This window comes from Strongylocentrotus purpuratus, unplaced genomic scaffold, assembly GCF_000002235.5.
Source record: "Strongylocentrotus purpuratus isolate Spur 01 unplaced genomic scaffold, Spur_5.0 spur5_scaffold_15, whole genome shotgun sequence".
Lineage (NCBI taxonomy): Eukaryota > Metazoa > Echinodermata > Echinoidea > Camarodonta > Strongylocentrotidae > Strongylocentrotus > Strongylocentrotus purpuratus.
Genome location: NW_022145600.1, coordinates 762,052 through 777,470, shown reverse-complemented (window position 1 = coordinate 777,470; position 15,419 = coordinate 762,052). Strand labels below are relative to the sequence as shown.

At 38.1% G+C, this 15,419-nt stretch overlaps 1 protein-coding gene across 4 annotated transcripts; it reads left to right on the top strand.

Moving 5' to 3' along the window:
- The first annotated feature begins 270 nt into the window (after positions 1-270).
- On the top strand, positions 271-15,285 carry LOC582381 (protein tincar). Of its 4 annotated transcripts, none has more exons than XM_030985302.1 (4): positions 271-880; positions 10,832-11,064; positions 12,342-12,700; positions 13,078-15,285. In XM_030985302.1, exons 2-4 carry the CDS (start codon positions 10,898-10,900, stop codon positions 14,235-14,237), a joined length of 1,686 nt encoding a protein of 561 aa, XP_030841162.1. In that variant the 5' UTR covers positions 271-880; positions 10,832-10,897; the 3' UTR covers positions 14,238-15,285. The 4 variants fall into 4 exon arrangements, with proteins under 4 accessions (XP_030841162.1, XP_011665686.1, XP_011665684.1 ...); XM_011667384.2 differs by having other exon boundaries at positions 10,828-11,064; XM_011667382.2 differs by having other exon boundaries at positions 272-880; positions 10,789-11,064.
- The last annotated feature ends 134 nt before the right edge of the window (positions 15,286-15,419 follow it).

Below are 15,419 nucleotides of genomic sequence, written 5' to 3'. Positions count from 1 at the left end.
ATCTGGGTATTGACAGCTTGTATAATTACATTAATTTACATATCACATGTATTCACATGAAGAATTTTACAACGGCAAGCATGTACCTTCAGAAATAATAAGATTTAATTATGTATCATTTAAAACCTTGAATCTTTAGTCCCTGAGTGACAGAGACAGCAATGATAAAGTTGCGGGTTAATATTTAACACATATCCGTTAGTCATAGTAGCCTATGCGTCACCATTTCTGCAGGAGTCGTTGATAAGCCTTTCATAAGTTTTAATCTGTTCTGAGTAACTTCAAATACAATCAAACTTCTTAAGGAGGAATTACAGATCAAAGTCCACGACCTCAGAGCACAGTCGTGTCTGAGCAGACGACATTGAGCATACAACCTTCGCGCGCGCGCGTTACGAAACGTAGAACTGACAATGCAATGCCAATGTGCCTGCATTATTTTATGCATTCAAAAGATTGGTCGGCTAGGAAACGGCGCCTAGTTCGTGAATAGCTTGCATACTAGACTATCAGGTCAGCTTCAGTGAACTTCGACACTTGCCGAGCACGGTCAACTTCGATGCAGTCGAGTATCTCTCACGCCTCCTCCTAGCCTCCGCAACGTCTTCATGCAGGCTGAGTTGTTTCTGCGTGCAGTGTATTCCCAAGGGGGTAGGAATATACACGCATATACAGCGATGCATAGGTAGCATCTGTGTGAGAACACATATTGAGGTGTTCGTGTTGTATCCTAGTACCCTACTGTATAATTACACGGAGCGTGAATCTTGGTTTATAGTGTCATTATTGTTCTTGTTACGTTCAAGAAAGATGCGATCCACTGTCTTGAATTAACCACACATGGCAGAGCTAAGCTTTACGGGGCCCCGCAAAAAATCTGGTAAGTACAAGAAAGCTTGTTGATCATCGTCGAACTATTTGTGTATTGATTTAAGCAAGCACACACAAACATAGAGTGGATGGATGCCGTTATGTTCATCATATCATGCAGATGTATGAGTGTGGTATAATATCGATTGCTTCCCTTTACGATTCAATCTGATTGAGCACGCGTACATGGTAATGACATGAAATCCTACTGTCTCTATCTCTCTCCCTCCCTCTCTCTGTCGATTAATTAACAACCCGAGCAATAAATCCAATACAAACCTTGGAAGCTAATTGTGAGTCTGGTGTGGTGCGTTGTGTGAATCTCGCTTTCCTATCCATCGCGCTTGTAGGCTTACCACTTTCGTGCATGGTGATAGTGTGTGGATTGAACTGAGTAAGGTGACGGGAGATATCATTTGATGATAGCCAGCACCTGTTATTAAATGGTAGGCCCGTTTGATGTGTTCGATATGCTGGTAGAAACCTATAATGATACAGACCAACTTGATTAACTTTACTGTGGACCTACTACGATTGATTTATTACAAATACAAAGGGAACAGGTGCAGTAAGTGATTAATTAATATGCCCATTCTATACTTTATTATTCCGTTTAATATTTCTGATTTATTCAAATATCATAACGCACCGCTTGGTTTTCAATATTTTCAATATTTGCTTCCTAATAAAATATCAGCCATGTTCTCAATTAATAACCAAATCCATGCCCATGAAACTAGGCCTCGTAATTTGTTTCATTTATGGGACGTAAAAACTTCATTCGAAAAGAAAATCACTATACCACAGGTCATACGTTTAAACAAGAATAGTTTACATAAAATCAATGCTTCCTGTGAGAAATTTCAGTTTTCAATTTACTGGGTGTAAGCCACAAATATGTTTAAACAAAGAATAGTTTAACATTAAAAAAAGACTTAAACAAAAAGAATTATCTTAAATACAATTGGAAAATCCTCCCAATCTTTATTTTCTGAATCCCTCTTTTCCAAAATAAGATATTTTTTTGTTTTAATTTTGTTAGTAACCTTGTTATGTTAATCTATGCTCCATAACAATTAATCGAATATATTACTAGCAACTTTATCTCCTTTTCACTTTTTATAAATTATAAAGTGAAACATTTTTTATAAATTGTAAAGTGAAACATTTGTTATACATTGCCGATGATATTGATTACTCTATACTTTCATTGCTTTGTTGTATTAATGTTTATTTGCTTTGACTGTACTTTTATGAAAATGAAATAAATAAACGATTGCTTGATAGTTAATGCATAGTTTATTAATAAAGCACGTTGCTATATGACTATTTAATTGAACTTCTCGGTCATTGCACGGCCCTGAACTTGAACGAGAAACTTGACGTATTTCATACACTTACCCGAAATAGAACAGGTAAACATGGGAAAACATAATCGTGAAGACTTTCGAGAAATCGACTAAAGTGCAATTTCATTAACCTAGTGTACATCCGATAGAATTCATCCTCGGAAAACGTATTTAATACATCATTGTAATGTTTGCAAATTTCTATAGGTGATGGACAAAATTAGTGTAATTTCGATTGGTTGATTTTGGGGAAGCATCGATTGTATTGGTGGGACGTTCAGCTACCATGGTTACGGGTCCATTATGTTCAGGGGGCTCTACCTAGCGAAACCACACTTGGCATACCCTCTCCCCCTCTTCCTCCCCTCCCCCTCCCCGCCCTCAACAAGAAAGAAAGAAAGAAAGAAAGAAGAAAACACGAAATCAAGGCCGTATGTCCCGGGCAAATATAGGACCAAAAGGAAATGTTACCGATTCTTTAGTAGGGAGGGGGCTCACTAAACATGTTAAGAGTTCAAACGGCGATGTAGTCTGTACTAGTTTGGCTAGGAGGGATTAGACCACCCAGAGTCTCATCGACTCAGCTCTCAATTAACATAATAAAAAGAGGATCATGGGGAACCAATGGTCACCGATTAGGCATTGTTTTCTATATAGAGGGAGCAAGTAGGGTCTACTGTCAAATTAACCAACAGGGCTTTATAGAATAGTAACCGCAGTGTCAGTCTTATCAAAGCATACAAGATCTTGATTTTCACTTAGTTGATACTGTTTGAGCATGTTGATAGTAGTATGATAACATTATCCTCTTACGTGATTGAATGCTCAATAGAAAGAAAAACAGTACTGCTTATAAGGGCTATTGTATACCACGAGTTTCCGGTGTTTTATTCCATTTGTAATTGGCCGTGCGCCCAAAAATGATTATCGACGTGTATTATGTATTTACATAATCATTATTTTTATCATTTTTTTTTATTTTTTTTTTTATTGTTGAATCTAAGTTGAGGGCTGCGGGCACGTCAAGCTACTCTGCTTATTTCTGTAGCCCTCATGCATCTAATGTATGTCAATTATGCATTCAATATATTTGTTTAATCTCGTTTATTATCTGTATAAAATTATATACACTTAAAATATTGTATCAAACCATATTATGTTCATGAAAATGTATGATGAAAAAAAAGAAAAAAAGATGCAGAAACCAATAAATCAAATCAAATCAAATCAAATTATGAATATGTTAACTACAGCACGATTCGTAACTGCAGCAGTACCACTACTTGAATGATAAATGGTTTAAGAAAATTATGTTTTTTTATTTTTATATTATATTTTTTTATATATAATCAACCATAACTTTATACATCATACAAAATAGTATAAAATTGCTTTAAGTACTAAAGTTTTATGACTTATTTTGTAATTTTATTCGTAATATGGTACTTTGAACTTTAAATCATTTTTTTAACAAACCGAGGCCATAAAGTATGCGTGAATCTTTGATAATTATTCCTGTCACTATAATTCCTCAACCACAGAATCTTTATTATTACCGACATCCTAGACATCAATTGTTGAATGACGGATGCAATGACAATGATATTACTGTGTTCTTTTCCCTGAATCAAAGAATGATACACGCATATGGCCTCTTGATTTTTCAAAAAGAAAAACATAATTATAAAGTCAAAGCTTTTAAGACAAGAAAAAACAACACCAGACGATATTGAGCAATCAGGATAAAGACACGAGGAATGGTTATTTTTAATAATTCAGTTCTCTGTTCACAGCGAATTAAAAAACGTTCGTGTTTGCATCAATGTCTAGACTCTACTGTAATAATATGTTAATGTGTATGCTAAATTGTGAATTATTGATGCAGGTATGTACATGTAAGAACGAATAGATTAACACGATTATCAGGCTCTGTGGTGAATGATGTGGTATTGATTTGATTCAGAACGGTATGCACTAAGTAAAATTACCTTTCGCTGGCATTTATATTGTACCCTTTAGCATGATGATTGGGCGATTAATCGAGAGTAATTATTTAGAAAGATGCAGGTATTAAGACATTAATAGTGAAATGTATTTGACTAAAATAAATATTGTACGGGGCGTGGAAAGAGGAGTGTGATCATCTTTTCACGCCCCTCTCCTCTCCTTGCCCCTCTCACCCTCCCCCTCTTCCTCTTCCTCTTTCTCTCTCTCTCTCTCTCTCTCCCTCCCTCTCTTCCTCCCTCCCTCTCTCTCTTCCTCCTACCTCTCACCCTCTCTCTCCCTCCCCTCCCTCTCTCCCCCTCCCTTTCTCCCCTGTCCCACCTCTGTCCATTTTCTCTATATATCTCCCTCCTCCTTTGTCAATTTTGTGGGAAGGGGGCACATGTCATTGTCTGTCATGTTTTAGAAGACCAACAAACAAGCAACGCCTCCAGAAAGATTTCCAACCATGTCGAGATGTAATTGGTATCCCCCTGGTTTTGCGCTGGGTTAGCTAACACGGCATTGGTGGTTATAATTACGCTTTTACTCAGTAATCGCTGCTAGCGGTATATTTAATTAAATATTGTGCCAAGGCCTATAAATTCTATTCCGATTAATTTCTTTGATTTGAGCAACACTATTTAGTGCTGAATTCAATTATCATAATAAATTTAATACAACATATGGCATTATTATACTTCTATGATGCCAATTTGTTTTGCATTTGTATAATTCGCACAGGGAAATTTTTATTTTAGGGGGAAGCTTAGAGGGAGGGGTGCTTAGAGGGAGGGGAAGCTTAGAGGGAGGATGGATGGTTAGAGGGAGGGGTGCTTAGAGGGAGGGTGGATGGTTAGAGGGAGGGGGAGCTAATGTAGGGAGGGGTGGTTGTGAGGATTTGACATTTCTAATGTCACGGTCTCTGCGTGCAATCTATCTTGACGCGTCTGTTGTACTTTCCTTATGAATGCATGAATGAATGTTAGCACGTACAAGGCCATTGCTATAGACAGTCATGCAAGGCATAACGATAAAAATCAGTCAATTCTATACTTGTCGTGACATTTGAACATTCAACGCTTAATCAAAAACCAAATTCATTTTATTTAGCCTACGTACGGTGGGGATGAAAAGGATGTAAGTAGAGATTTGTAATTTGTAATGAATTCGCTATACGGCTTTCCAGTCAAAAGCGATTGGATAATCAAATGATTATTGTAGTTCGAAAGTATTTATTTAGATTTTGAAGCCTTTATTCAGTTTTGGAAGCCAACATTTTTGCCTTGTAATAATGTTTAATGAATGGCAAACTGGTTTTTATAAGCCGTTGCAAGTTTGTTGCCCCCTCCCAACAAAAAAAATATTAAAAACCCTCTTTCTCTCTCTCTCTCTCTCTCTCTCTCTCTTTCTTTCTTTCTCTCTCTCTCTCTCTCTTTCTCTCTCTCTCTATCTCTCTCTCCCCCTCCCCCTCTCTCTCTCTCTCTCTCTCTCTCAGTATCAGTCTTTCACCTTCTTTCTAAAGCAGAGTAATGATAACCTTCAGATTCATTTTGTTACTTTTATTTTTATTCCTGTCAATATTGTAAATTAATGAAAGCCTTAAATATAAAGTTATTTTATTCCATAATTGAAAGAATTATTGTATAGCCATATGTATATGTATATACGTTAACATGATTAGGTTCAAACAGAACAGAAGGACAGTGTGGGAGGGGGTGAGGTCTCAAGTTGCCACCATCCCTTGCCAATGTCGCAAGTGACCTTTCACATCAAATTATGTCCTAAAAATATACGATAATTTTAATTTACTTCTGTTTATTTTTGCCTCAGACATGCTTAGACCACGTTTAGACAATACTGTAATTGCCACCGGCCACTCGTAATGAAGTTTTCTATTTTTAAAACAAAATTCTTTTTACTTATTGCCTACACGATAAATAGATTTAAGGAGACGGGAAAATTATAGATGGAGATCTGCAGATAATCAAAATGTAAATAAGCTGATACTAATAAATCAGGTACTTAAAATTCAACCCATCTATAACATGTAATCTATCTTTTACGATACTTCATAAAGATAAAAAAAGAATAGAATGTCGAAAAGGTTAGTAAGTAGCATGAATACAATTTAATGGTGATGATGGAAGAATATGAAGTTATGAACAGACTATAGTTCACATTGGTTGCTCAACGTTGAAGAAGTAAGCGCATTATCATTTATTGAAAATTCAAACCATCTTGATTTATTTGATAGAAAATAGATATTCCTCTTCAATTCGATACAGATTGTTTGCTGGTTTGTTTTACCCCACTGCTGAGAAAGCATGTGTATGCGTATAGGTATAAGCAACCAGATTACCGACTACTTTAAGTCCCCTTCGAGGGGATTATGATGAGGCATTATCGCATCGACTTTGTTTCGAACTGAGGACCTCCTGGTTACGAGAACACTGCTCTACCTACCACTGAGCCATCGCGCCTCTCATGATCTCGATTAAATTTCTAATTGTATCAGGTTTTTGCATTTTTCCAAAAAGATCTTTACAGGAAGTTGAGCCGATTGGAGGCGGGGGCAGAGACCCATGTTTAAGTATTTTGTTATTGATTAAGGCCAGAGCAAATATGTAACAAATTCCTTGAATTAGATTCGACATTGGAATAGACCTTATACCAAGATAAGTTCATGATTAAATTTAAAACAAAACAGAACTTTAGACTTCATATATACTTTATTTATCAGTCATCTTGACCACATGTATACGTCATTATAAGTTGAAGGTCATTCCTCTATTTGCTCGGATCATTCTACGGTAATTCCGTTTCCTTATGAAAAGGCATAACAGTGTTCATATGTTTTTGAATAATATCTCGTTTAAGTACTTGTCTCTTTCAACCTCCTTCTATTATTTCGTCATATTCATATAAACTCGAAAACATATAACTATATACATTTTTTTTAAACGCAAAATGCGTTGCGTAGCACTACCCAGGATGCAAGTTGAACCTGAGTGTTCGACTCTGAAGCCTTGTTCATATATGCCCCGGTAAACCGCGGGTTTTGGGCGGTTGACCTCGTATTATCTGAACAAGACTTTACTCTGCATCCATGGATGTGCACAAGATTTGCACCTCTTGAAGGTTGATGTCGCTAGCTTAGGATGCAAAGTTTTACTATTTGAGATGTTAAAATCTATCCCCTATTTTAGGTCGTCTACTATTGTACCGTTTTTGTGCCCCTTTTAAAAATGTCTTTCTTTTGTGGAATCCTATAGCCGAAACTCTACGGTAATTTTATGTAAGCAATTCCTTAACAGTGATTTGCAGACTGAAACAATCAACGCTAATAAGTCCAGACGTTTGTATGGATCTCCTCAATTCTGTTCTAATGTTCCCGCCTACCATGCCTACGATTTGTCATGTTTATACCGAATTTGCGATTGTTTATTAAGGAGGTGGTTGGAAAATGGAGCACGCGTCAGGTTTAGAGATGTCTTGTACATCACCCTAAACTATTAGATCCTGTTTTCAGTTTGGAATAATTTGTAAATGGCGGGTTTGAGGATGAGAGTGTTGCATTCAGATATGCCTCTTATTGTAGCGGACAGGGGCATAGTATGGTTAAAGAGATCGAGAGGGTATACTAGCAGCATAGGGAGGGGGGTGATAACGGTAACAAGTTGTAATAATGAAATGCGAATTAACAAGGCCGTCGACTTGATGAAGGGCTTGAAAGGGGGTCTTACCATCTTTTCACCCCCCCCCCTTTCTCTCTCTCTCTCTCTCTCTCTGTCTCTGTTTGGGGGACGTGCCCCTCGAGACCCTGTATATACGCTACTGGTGGTAGAAGGACATCAATAAGCATCTCGTTTTATTGTGTTCTCTATCACTATAAACAGTAGGTTTTAACATTTTAAAATGTTACTTGATGACGTAACTCGATCCACCACCCCTCGGCAGGAATTTAAAAATAATGATTATATAGAGCAAACTGAACATTTTATGACTTCACCTAATCAGTAGCATCTTTATGTTACCTGATAAACGTTGAGTTAATCAACAATTACATGTGTTTTATGTTCCTTTGTGTCAATTCGCTTCTTTCTTCGGACAAAGTAATCAATGCAAATATACACTGTACGATGGTAGCTGTTGCATAGCCCTATCTCAAACACGCCCTTATCCCATTTGGTTTGTACTCATGTTCAGGAGATGCATGTATTACATGTAATTTTCAAAGAGATTCTTCCAAAGCGTGAAAATGAATTGACAGAACATTTCGCTTTCCCTTCTGTTGTATCTTGTGTGATACTTCTTTTACACAGGGAATAGCATAAAAAACCATTACATGAAACTGCCCATACATTTCATTTTGTTCAGAAATAATTTAAGGTTTTGCTTTCGTGGTCTCCTTGCTGACCAGTCGAACATTGGGCTGACCGGCTTACTTACATAATCCAAATGTATGGATGTTTCTTTCATGGGGACCTAGCGACAAGGTATTTCATTAACCTATTATTAATTATGAACTACAATACTTGGAATCCAGGCTACATACATTATTTGTTGCTGTGTCTCGCAAAACTTTGACTAGCCTTCGGGTTGTCAAGAACAACCTTTGTTTCAAAAGTATGTATGCCACAATTCGAATAAGTTAGTAAACCGGTCTATTTTCGTTTGGTCATTTGGAATGCAAGATCTTAATATCATTTATCAATCCGTTTATGAATGATTCTATACCTATAATGCGCACTTTGATCGGGAAAATTCAGCATACATGTTTCCAATGCAAACTATAGCATTCCATCATATGAATGTTTACATAGCAAAACCATCTACATTATCCAGAGACCAATGTTCAATTATTAACCTTCTCATGTTGGTAGTTCATTGTCCGCAATTTGGCTGTTATAGTTCACAATCAGATCAAGGTTCTATTTCATTCGTTCACCATTGAAAATAGACCAGCTACTACGTTTGGAAATAGTTCATGGTAGTTATAACACGAACTTATTGCCTGTTGCACACAAGGCGTTATGACCTGACGCATGGCGGCATCAGCAACTGTTACGTTGTTTAATGCGCTGTGTGAGAGTGATACCATATACAAAGTGAATGCAAAATGAATCATTGCGTTGAGCATGAATTGCTTCCAAACGCAAAGGTTTCAATAGCGCAGTTAAGAACGCAATAAAACTGATGTATTGTATGTAATGGGTAAAATAATGTTTGCCCGAGGCGTGGCTGGAAAGATGTAGCACCAACCATCGCATGCATTTTGCAGTCTGACTTGACATTAATTATACGATCACACGTAGCAGGTGAAATACAATGGGAATTTATTCACGTCTAGGGCCCGAAGGTGTAAACGTCTAATTGTGCAAACATGAATTCTGTTAATGGCCCAATAAAATATTCGACTGTACCGCTTCCCCGGCTTGACTGCACAACAATTGAAACATCTTCATATTATACTGAGCTTATTTAATCAAAGAATTATGAATTTGTAGTACAGCAAGTTCCTGTTTTGTGTTTACATCTTGAATCAATTGAATCATTTTAATTTAATCAATGAACGTTCAATAAGTCCTGCATATAATGTATTTCATTGAACGGTTAAACCTGTATAGTAAAGGCCATCTACGGGAAACAACAAAAAAGTGGCCACTGTTGACAGGTGACCCTTTCAGGCAGGTCCTTCAACACTCATTGCCTTCCCCAAGGAGGCAGTATGAGTGACCGCTATAGACAGGTGGCCTTTACATAGAGGATGCCCTCTAAAAACGGGCTTGACTGTGATTAGAAGTAAAAGCTATAGTTGGAGACATACAACGAGTGATGACTGACCAAAGGTACTAATAAGATAAGATAATATGTATTCGTCTTTCTCTTAAATCTCACATACATGTAGAGCATAACATTAGATCATTACACATTTACAATGCAAACAAAATTATGGCAATGATAAAACCAAAGTGAACTAACAGAAAGACGAAAAGGCCCTGGTAAGAACAGAGCTCGTAAGTTTTAGGGTCCCCTCTGGACCAAATAATTGATTGGTACATAGATGAGCAACAAGGTAAACATGATGGGATTATATATTTGTGACTACCTAAGAATACATATAATGTTTCAGTCGTATTGATCTATGTCTCTAATCCTTATTCTTTTCAACAGATGATACCGCTCGTTTCAACATACCAACATACCTTGACGTCACAAGACATGCCCCCTGTCCCTCCTCAATGACGTCGCATTCAACCCAATTTGATTATAACCTCATGTAGCATTGATGGCTGCTATCCAAGGCCTACATCAGGAGTAGATTGGTGTTTCAAACGTTCCTTATCGATTTCAAGAAGTTTATCTCCTTTCAAAGAGAAGCATAACTCTCACATTCCTTATCTTGAGACGTCTCCCAATAAGAAGATTTCAAAAAGAAACTGACAATAAATAGTGAAACTTGCATGCACAAGACACATGAACACTATACTTACATGGACAAAAGGTGGGTGAATACATCAAACTGACTGAAGACTTCTCCTATTTCTCCTACTTCTCGTGTAATGTTTCGGTGATACCGAAGACAGTGAACTTATCAACCTTCACCACTCTGATCTCCAAGTCAGGCCGTGTTCAGTCCGCTAAGGTGTTAGAGGTATACTGCTTCAGGTGTTGGTGTCTTCAGATCAGCAATGTCGTGTAACCCTTCAAGCATGCGACTGAACTCTCTGGAGTCTATATGGTACTGCAACCTTGCCGTGGTGATCACCATGTTCCTGGTCTTCGATGGGAACCGTCGCTACCAACACTATGCTTCACTCACATGGCCGGAAGGAGAACGACCCACTCCAGAGCTGAGGTAACAGCCAACATTTGATATACAATGCTTAAAGTCCCACTGTACTACGTGTAGCTACTTGCTCCCTCTATATAGAAAACAATACCTAATCGGTGCCTGTTGGTCCCCCTTGATCCTCTTTTTCTTATGTTAATTGAGAGCTGAGTTGATGAGATAGCCACCTGTCAGTGACCTTGCATGGAGGTCTAATCCCCCTGGCCAAACTAGTGCAGAAGGGCTTTACATACAGAAAACGACAGTGGAATACATGTTGCAAGGATTGCCATTTTAACGATCCCTTCTCATTTCTTAATTACTCAAACCACCAACCTTGCCAGTATTCTGGGATTTTACTATTACTCTGGAACAATGATCCAGTGGTTTCCGGTACCATAGTCGTTTATTTTTAATCATGAGTACGCACTGTCGTCATAGGCTTCATTTACGAAGTTATACTGTTACAGTATAACTTCGTTAAACAATACAGTATTGTAAACCGTTTTCACGAACCGGCACAGCCCAACGCGCAACGAAATAAGTACATTCTGAGAAAAACGCGTTTTACGTTTAGCCCGTTTTGAATTCGCCAGAAACATGCCTTATGTCAAATTTTATATCACATTATACATATCAATGAAAGGAAAATATTCTGTATTTTCTATACATTCCATTTGTTAAGCATAATGACAATTACTATTAATATTACGAAGCTTTGGACTCTCGTGCCGGTTCGTGAAAATATTATTTTGCTGTTTACGTAGCAAAAATATTTTCACGAACCGGCACAAGCCACTGTGTCGTTTTTCCTATGTAACTTTACGCGCAAGACAAAAGCGCTCGCGCTGTCTTAGCGCGTATTTTATTTTCACGAACCGGCACAACCGCCTGTGTCGCGTCGTCTAGGTCTTGTAAGCGCAAAGATATTTTCACGAACCGGCACAGCCCATTGACTTATAACGGCGCGTGCCGGTTCGTGAAAATATGAATCGTGCTTTTTGGCTCGTGTGTCGTTTTTGTCATTTGTGTAACCATGGATATCTCAAAAACTAAAGCGTTTTGGATGCTGAAATTTGGTGAGATGAAAGATTGTTGATAACTTATGCTAAAAATGCAAAAAAAATAAAAACTACATTTTGAAGGGATTTCGGTGGCTTGTGCCGGTTCGTGAAAACGGCGACGTATGTGCAATGGCGAGTTATTTCATGCAAACATTTTACTTTTGCTAGGCTCGACAATACGAGTGTAATAGAAATTTACATTGATCTTGTTTCCCTCTTAAAATTTTTCCATCTGTGCAGGCTGTACCTGTGCCTGATCATCATGGCGGCTCTCCTCATCACAGCCTTCATACCTACCCAATACTTCAAGGTGGGAAACCATGCTAATGACCAGTCCAAACTCGGAGCTACCAAACGAAAGCGAAAGAAAAAGAAATCTGACGAGACTAAGACTCCAAAGGACGATCAACGAAACGATGGCGACAATGATGAGGAGACCATCGCTCACGTCATCCGCCTGGTGGTCCAGACCGTGAAGTCATGTAGGAAGCATCTTGGACCGATTGGAGCGACTATTCATATCACATCAGCGTTCTGTCTGCTTCTACCTGTCATCTTCCTCCAAGCTAGAGCCATTCAATCCGGCATTCTACCTCCAGGTTTGAGCCCTTACCATTTACACACATTTTAGTACCTCAGTAGGCCTACAGTGATGTGTATTGATATAAGAACAACATTTACTAAGATCAACATTACTAGTTACGAGATATCTGTGAAATATTGTTGTCGTTCTACCCCCACTCTCTGTCCCTGTCTTTGATCTCTCTTTCCCTCTCTGTCTATCTCTCTCTCTCTCTGCCAATATCTTTCTCTGATTTTTCACTCTCATTTCCTTCCATTTACTATAAAATAAGTATTATGACAGGTAATTAGATCTTGATATCCAATTGTAAACAAAACTTCACTTTCTCATGCATTGAAAGTTAACTTGTGAATTTCGAGGTTACGTTTTTCTGTAAATTTCTTGTTTTTTCAGAAATGATCTGGAAATCGGAAGTTGGGGAGATATTTCTCGTCGAGGATTCCATAAATATTACCCATCTCCGGATCCATGCATTCGTCGCTCCATCTATCGAGTATCAATCGATCTTACCCACCGAGACAACACCGTCAGCACAAAACCAGTCTAATCCTGTCTCATCCCTTGATGAATCCTTCAGCGCAGTTGTAGTCACTATTAACTACCTCAATTACGTGATACCACTCTTCATCTACGCCATCCGCTACGCAGACGTATTTTGGGCGTGTCACAAAGGTTTCGCGCTCTTAATTTCAATACAACTCATGATGAATGCAGTGCAATATGCATTAGGTTTCATTGGCATGTCATTGCTCTATAAACTACACTGGTTTGGCTGGGAAAAGTACAACATTGGCACGCAACCCGTCTTTTCATCCGGTCCATCTTTAATCCCGGCATATTTAATCAACAATATCGCCGTGTTCGTAGCAGCGGCCATTTTGTATTTGTACGGGTACGGTCGTTTGAAGCATGTTCAGATGAGGAGAACTAGATCTGATGACGATGTGCCGATTGAGACATTATTCGTTCTCAAGTATAATGGATTTTTGCCACAAATTGCAGCCATATGTGCTCTTGTCGTCTTCATCTCATGCAAGACCCCGTTCATACTTGAATACATGACCGTTTATCGATTCTCTGGTGATGAGAGGATGCTGGGTTGTGTTGTTTTTGATAGTTTATACATCGTCATGTGGTTCGTACTGTGGATATTCCTCACGGTCAAAAGGCATTGGGCTTTCAGCCACATTCACCAAACTGATGATTATGAACAGTACGACAGGGGAATACCACTGCGTTTGACAGAGGGATTTGAACCATCGTCTCGTAACGACAAAACCATGATGGAAACACAGCTCACAGGTGTTGCCAACCAGACTGATCCGGAACAATGTCAATGCAAAAAGAAAAAATCAACCTTTCCAAATGGATACCTGACAATGAAATACGCCCAAAATGGAGAAATGGTCGACAAGTATACTAAGGTCAATGACGTTCAAACACCAGACGACGAGCGCCCTCTACCGCTGGCTGATGTTCCAACAGTTGTCGATCCAAATGTACCCCCTGACACAGACGTTAATATATTTTCGAATCCGTTATCTACGGCATAACAAGCGCTACTTTGTGTATCCAGATAGTTACAAAATGGCATTTATTTATTTCATTGTGATGTTCATGTACAAACAACATCATACTCATAGGATAACTATCATTTACCAAGCATTCATTTTTGATATATCCTCTCAATTTTCTTTTACAAAATGAATGTGACACATTTAAAGAGAGTGTATCATGACGAGTTTCTTTCCCGTGGCCCTACTCGGGGTCAATCGGGTTAAACGACTACGCACGACGCGACCGCAGCATTCAACTGCGTGCAACATACGCGAAACCGAAGCGTAAGGAGAACTTCGGTCTGTTTCGCGAACGCTAGCGCGCGCTGACCCAGTTAATCAAGTCCATTCGTTTCCGTGCAGTTGTCCAAAAGAAGACGTAGATGGCCAGTATTTGCCATGATACACTCCCTTTCAGACAAGGTAATCATGGAAGATATTACAAGTCTGATATCATGAAAACTATTGTGTCCTCAACTTTGTTATCATAAAATATATATATTTTTTTAGTTAATTTCCGACTGGGTGATTGGGTTGTTGCTTCTCATTGAAATAGAAAAAACACCTCATCAAATCTAAATCACGTTTTACTTGATTTTCTTCCCAAGTTTGATTTCATTCGATGTAGCTGTAATTCATTCTAATGCACTTAATTATTCATATGAAACTGGCCACTTTAAACATTAGAGTTATTTATTTTATGAGTGGACATCTGAGGCACAATGTTAACTTTCAAGCTGTGACGCCTCAAGCTCAACAAAGCCAAATTATTTTCTATTATATTTGAAGAACGTCAGATGTTTTTGTTCTTGCATTTTATGGGCATATGTATGTAATGGCGTCCTCTGATGGTGCAACAAAACAGATTATCATTGTTTGATGTTTATATATATTTAGTGTAACATATATAAATATATATTTTGAGTGGTTATTTAGCAAAAGAGTTTGTATATTTGCCAATCTCATAGTATTTATCGCAATTAATTGTTTTGATTTACGAAGGATGAATGATGTTATGAAATACAGTTTAAGATTTCAAAAACTATAACAGATGAGATATTTACTTTGTGTGTCTATAGCAGTGAAATTGTCTGTAGTAAGCGATATGAGAAATAGTTTGGCAGAATTGGGGCACGGGGACACTTTCGTTCTCCACTCGAAAGGTAAAAAAAGAAAATT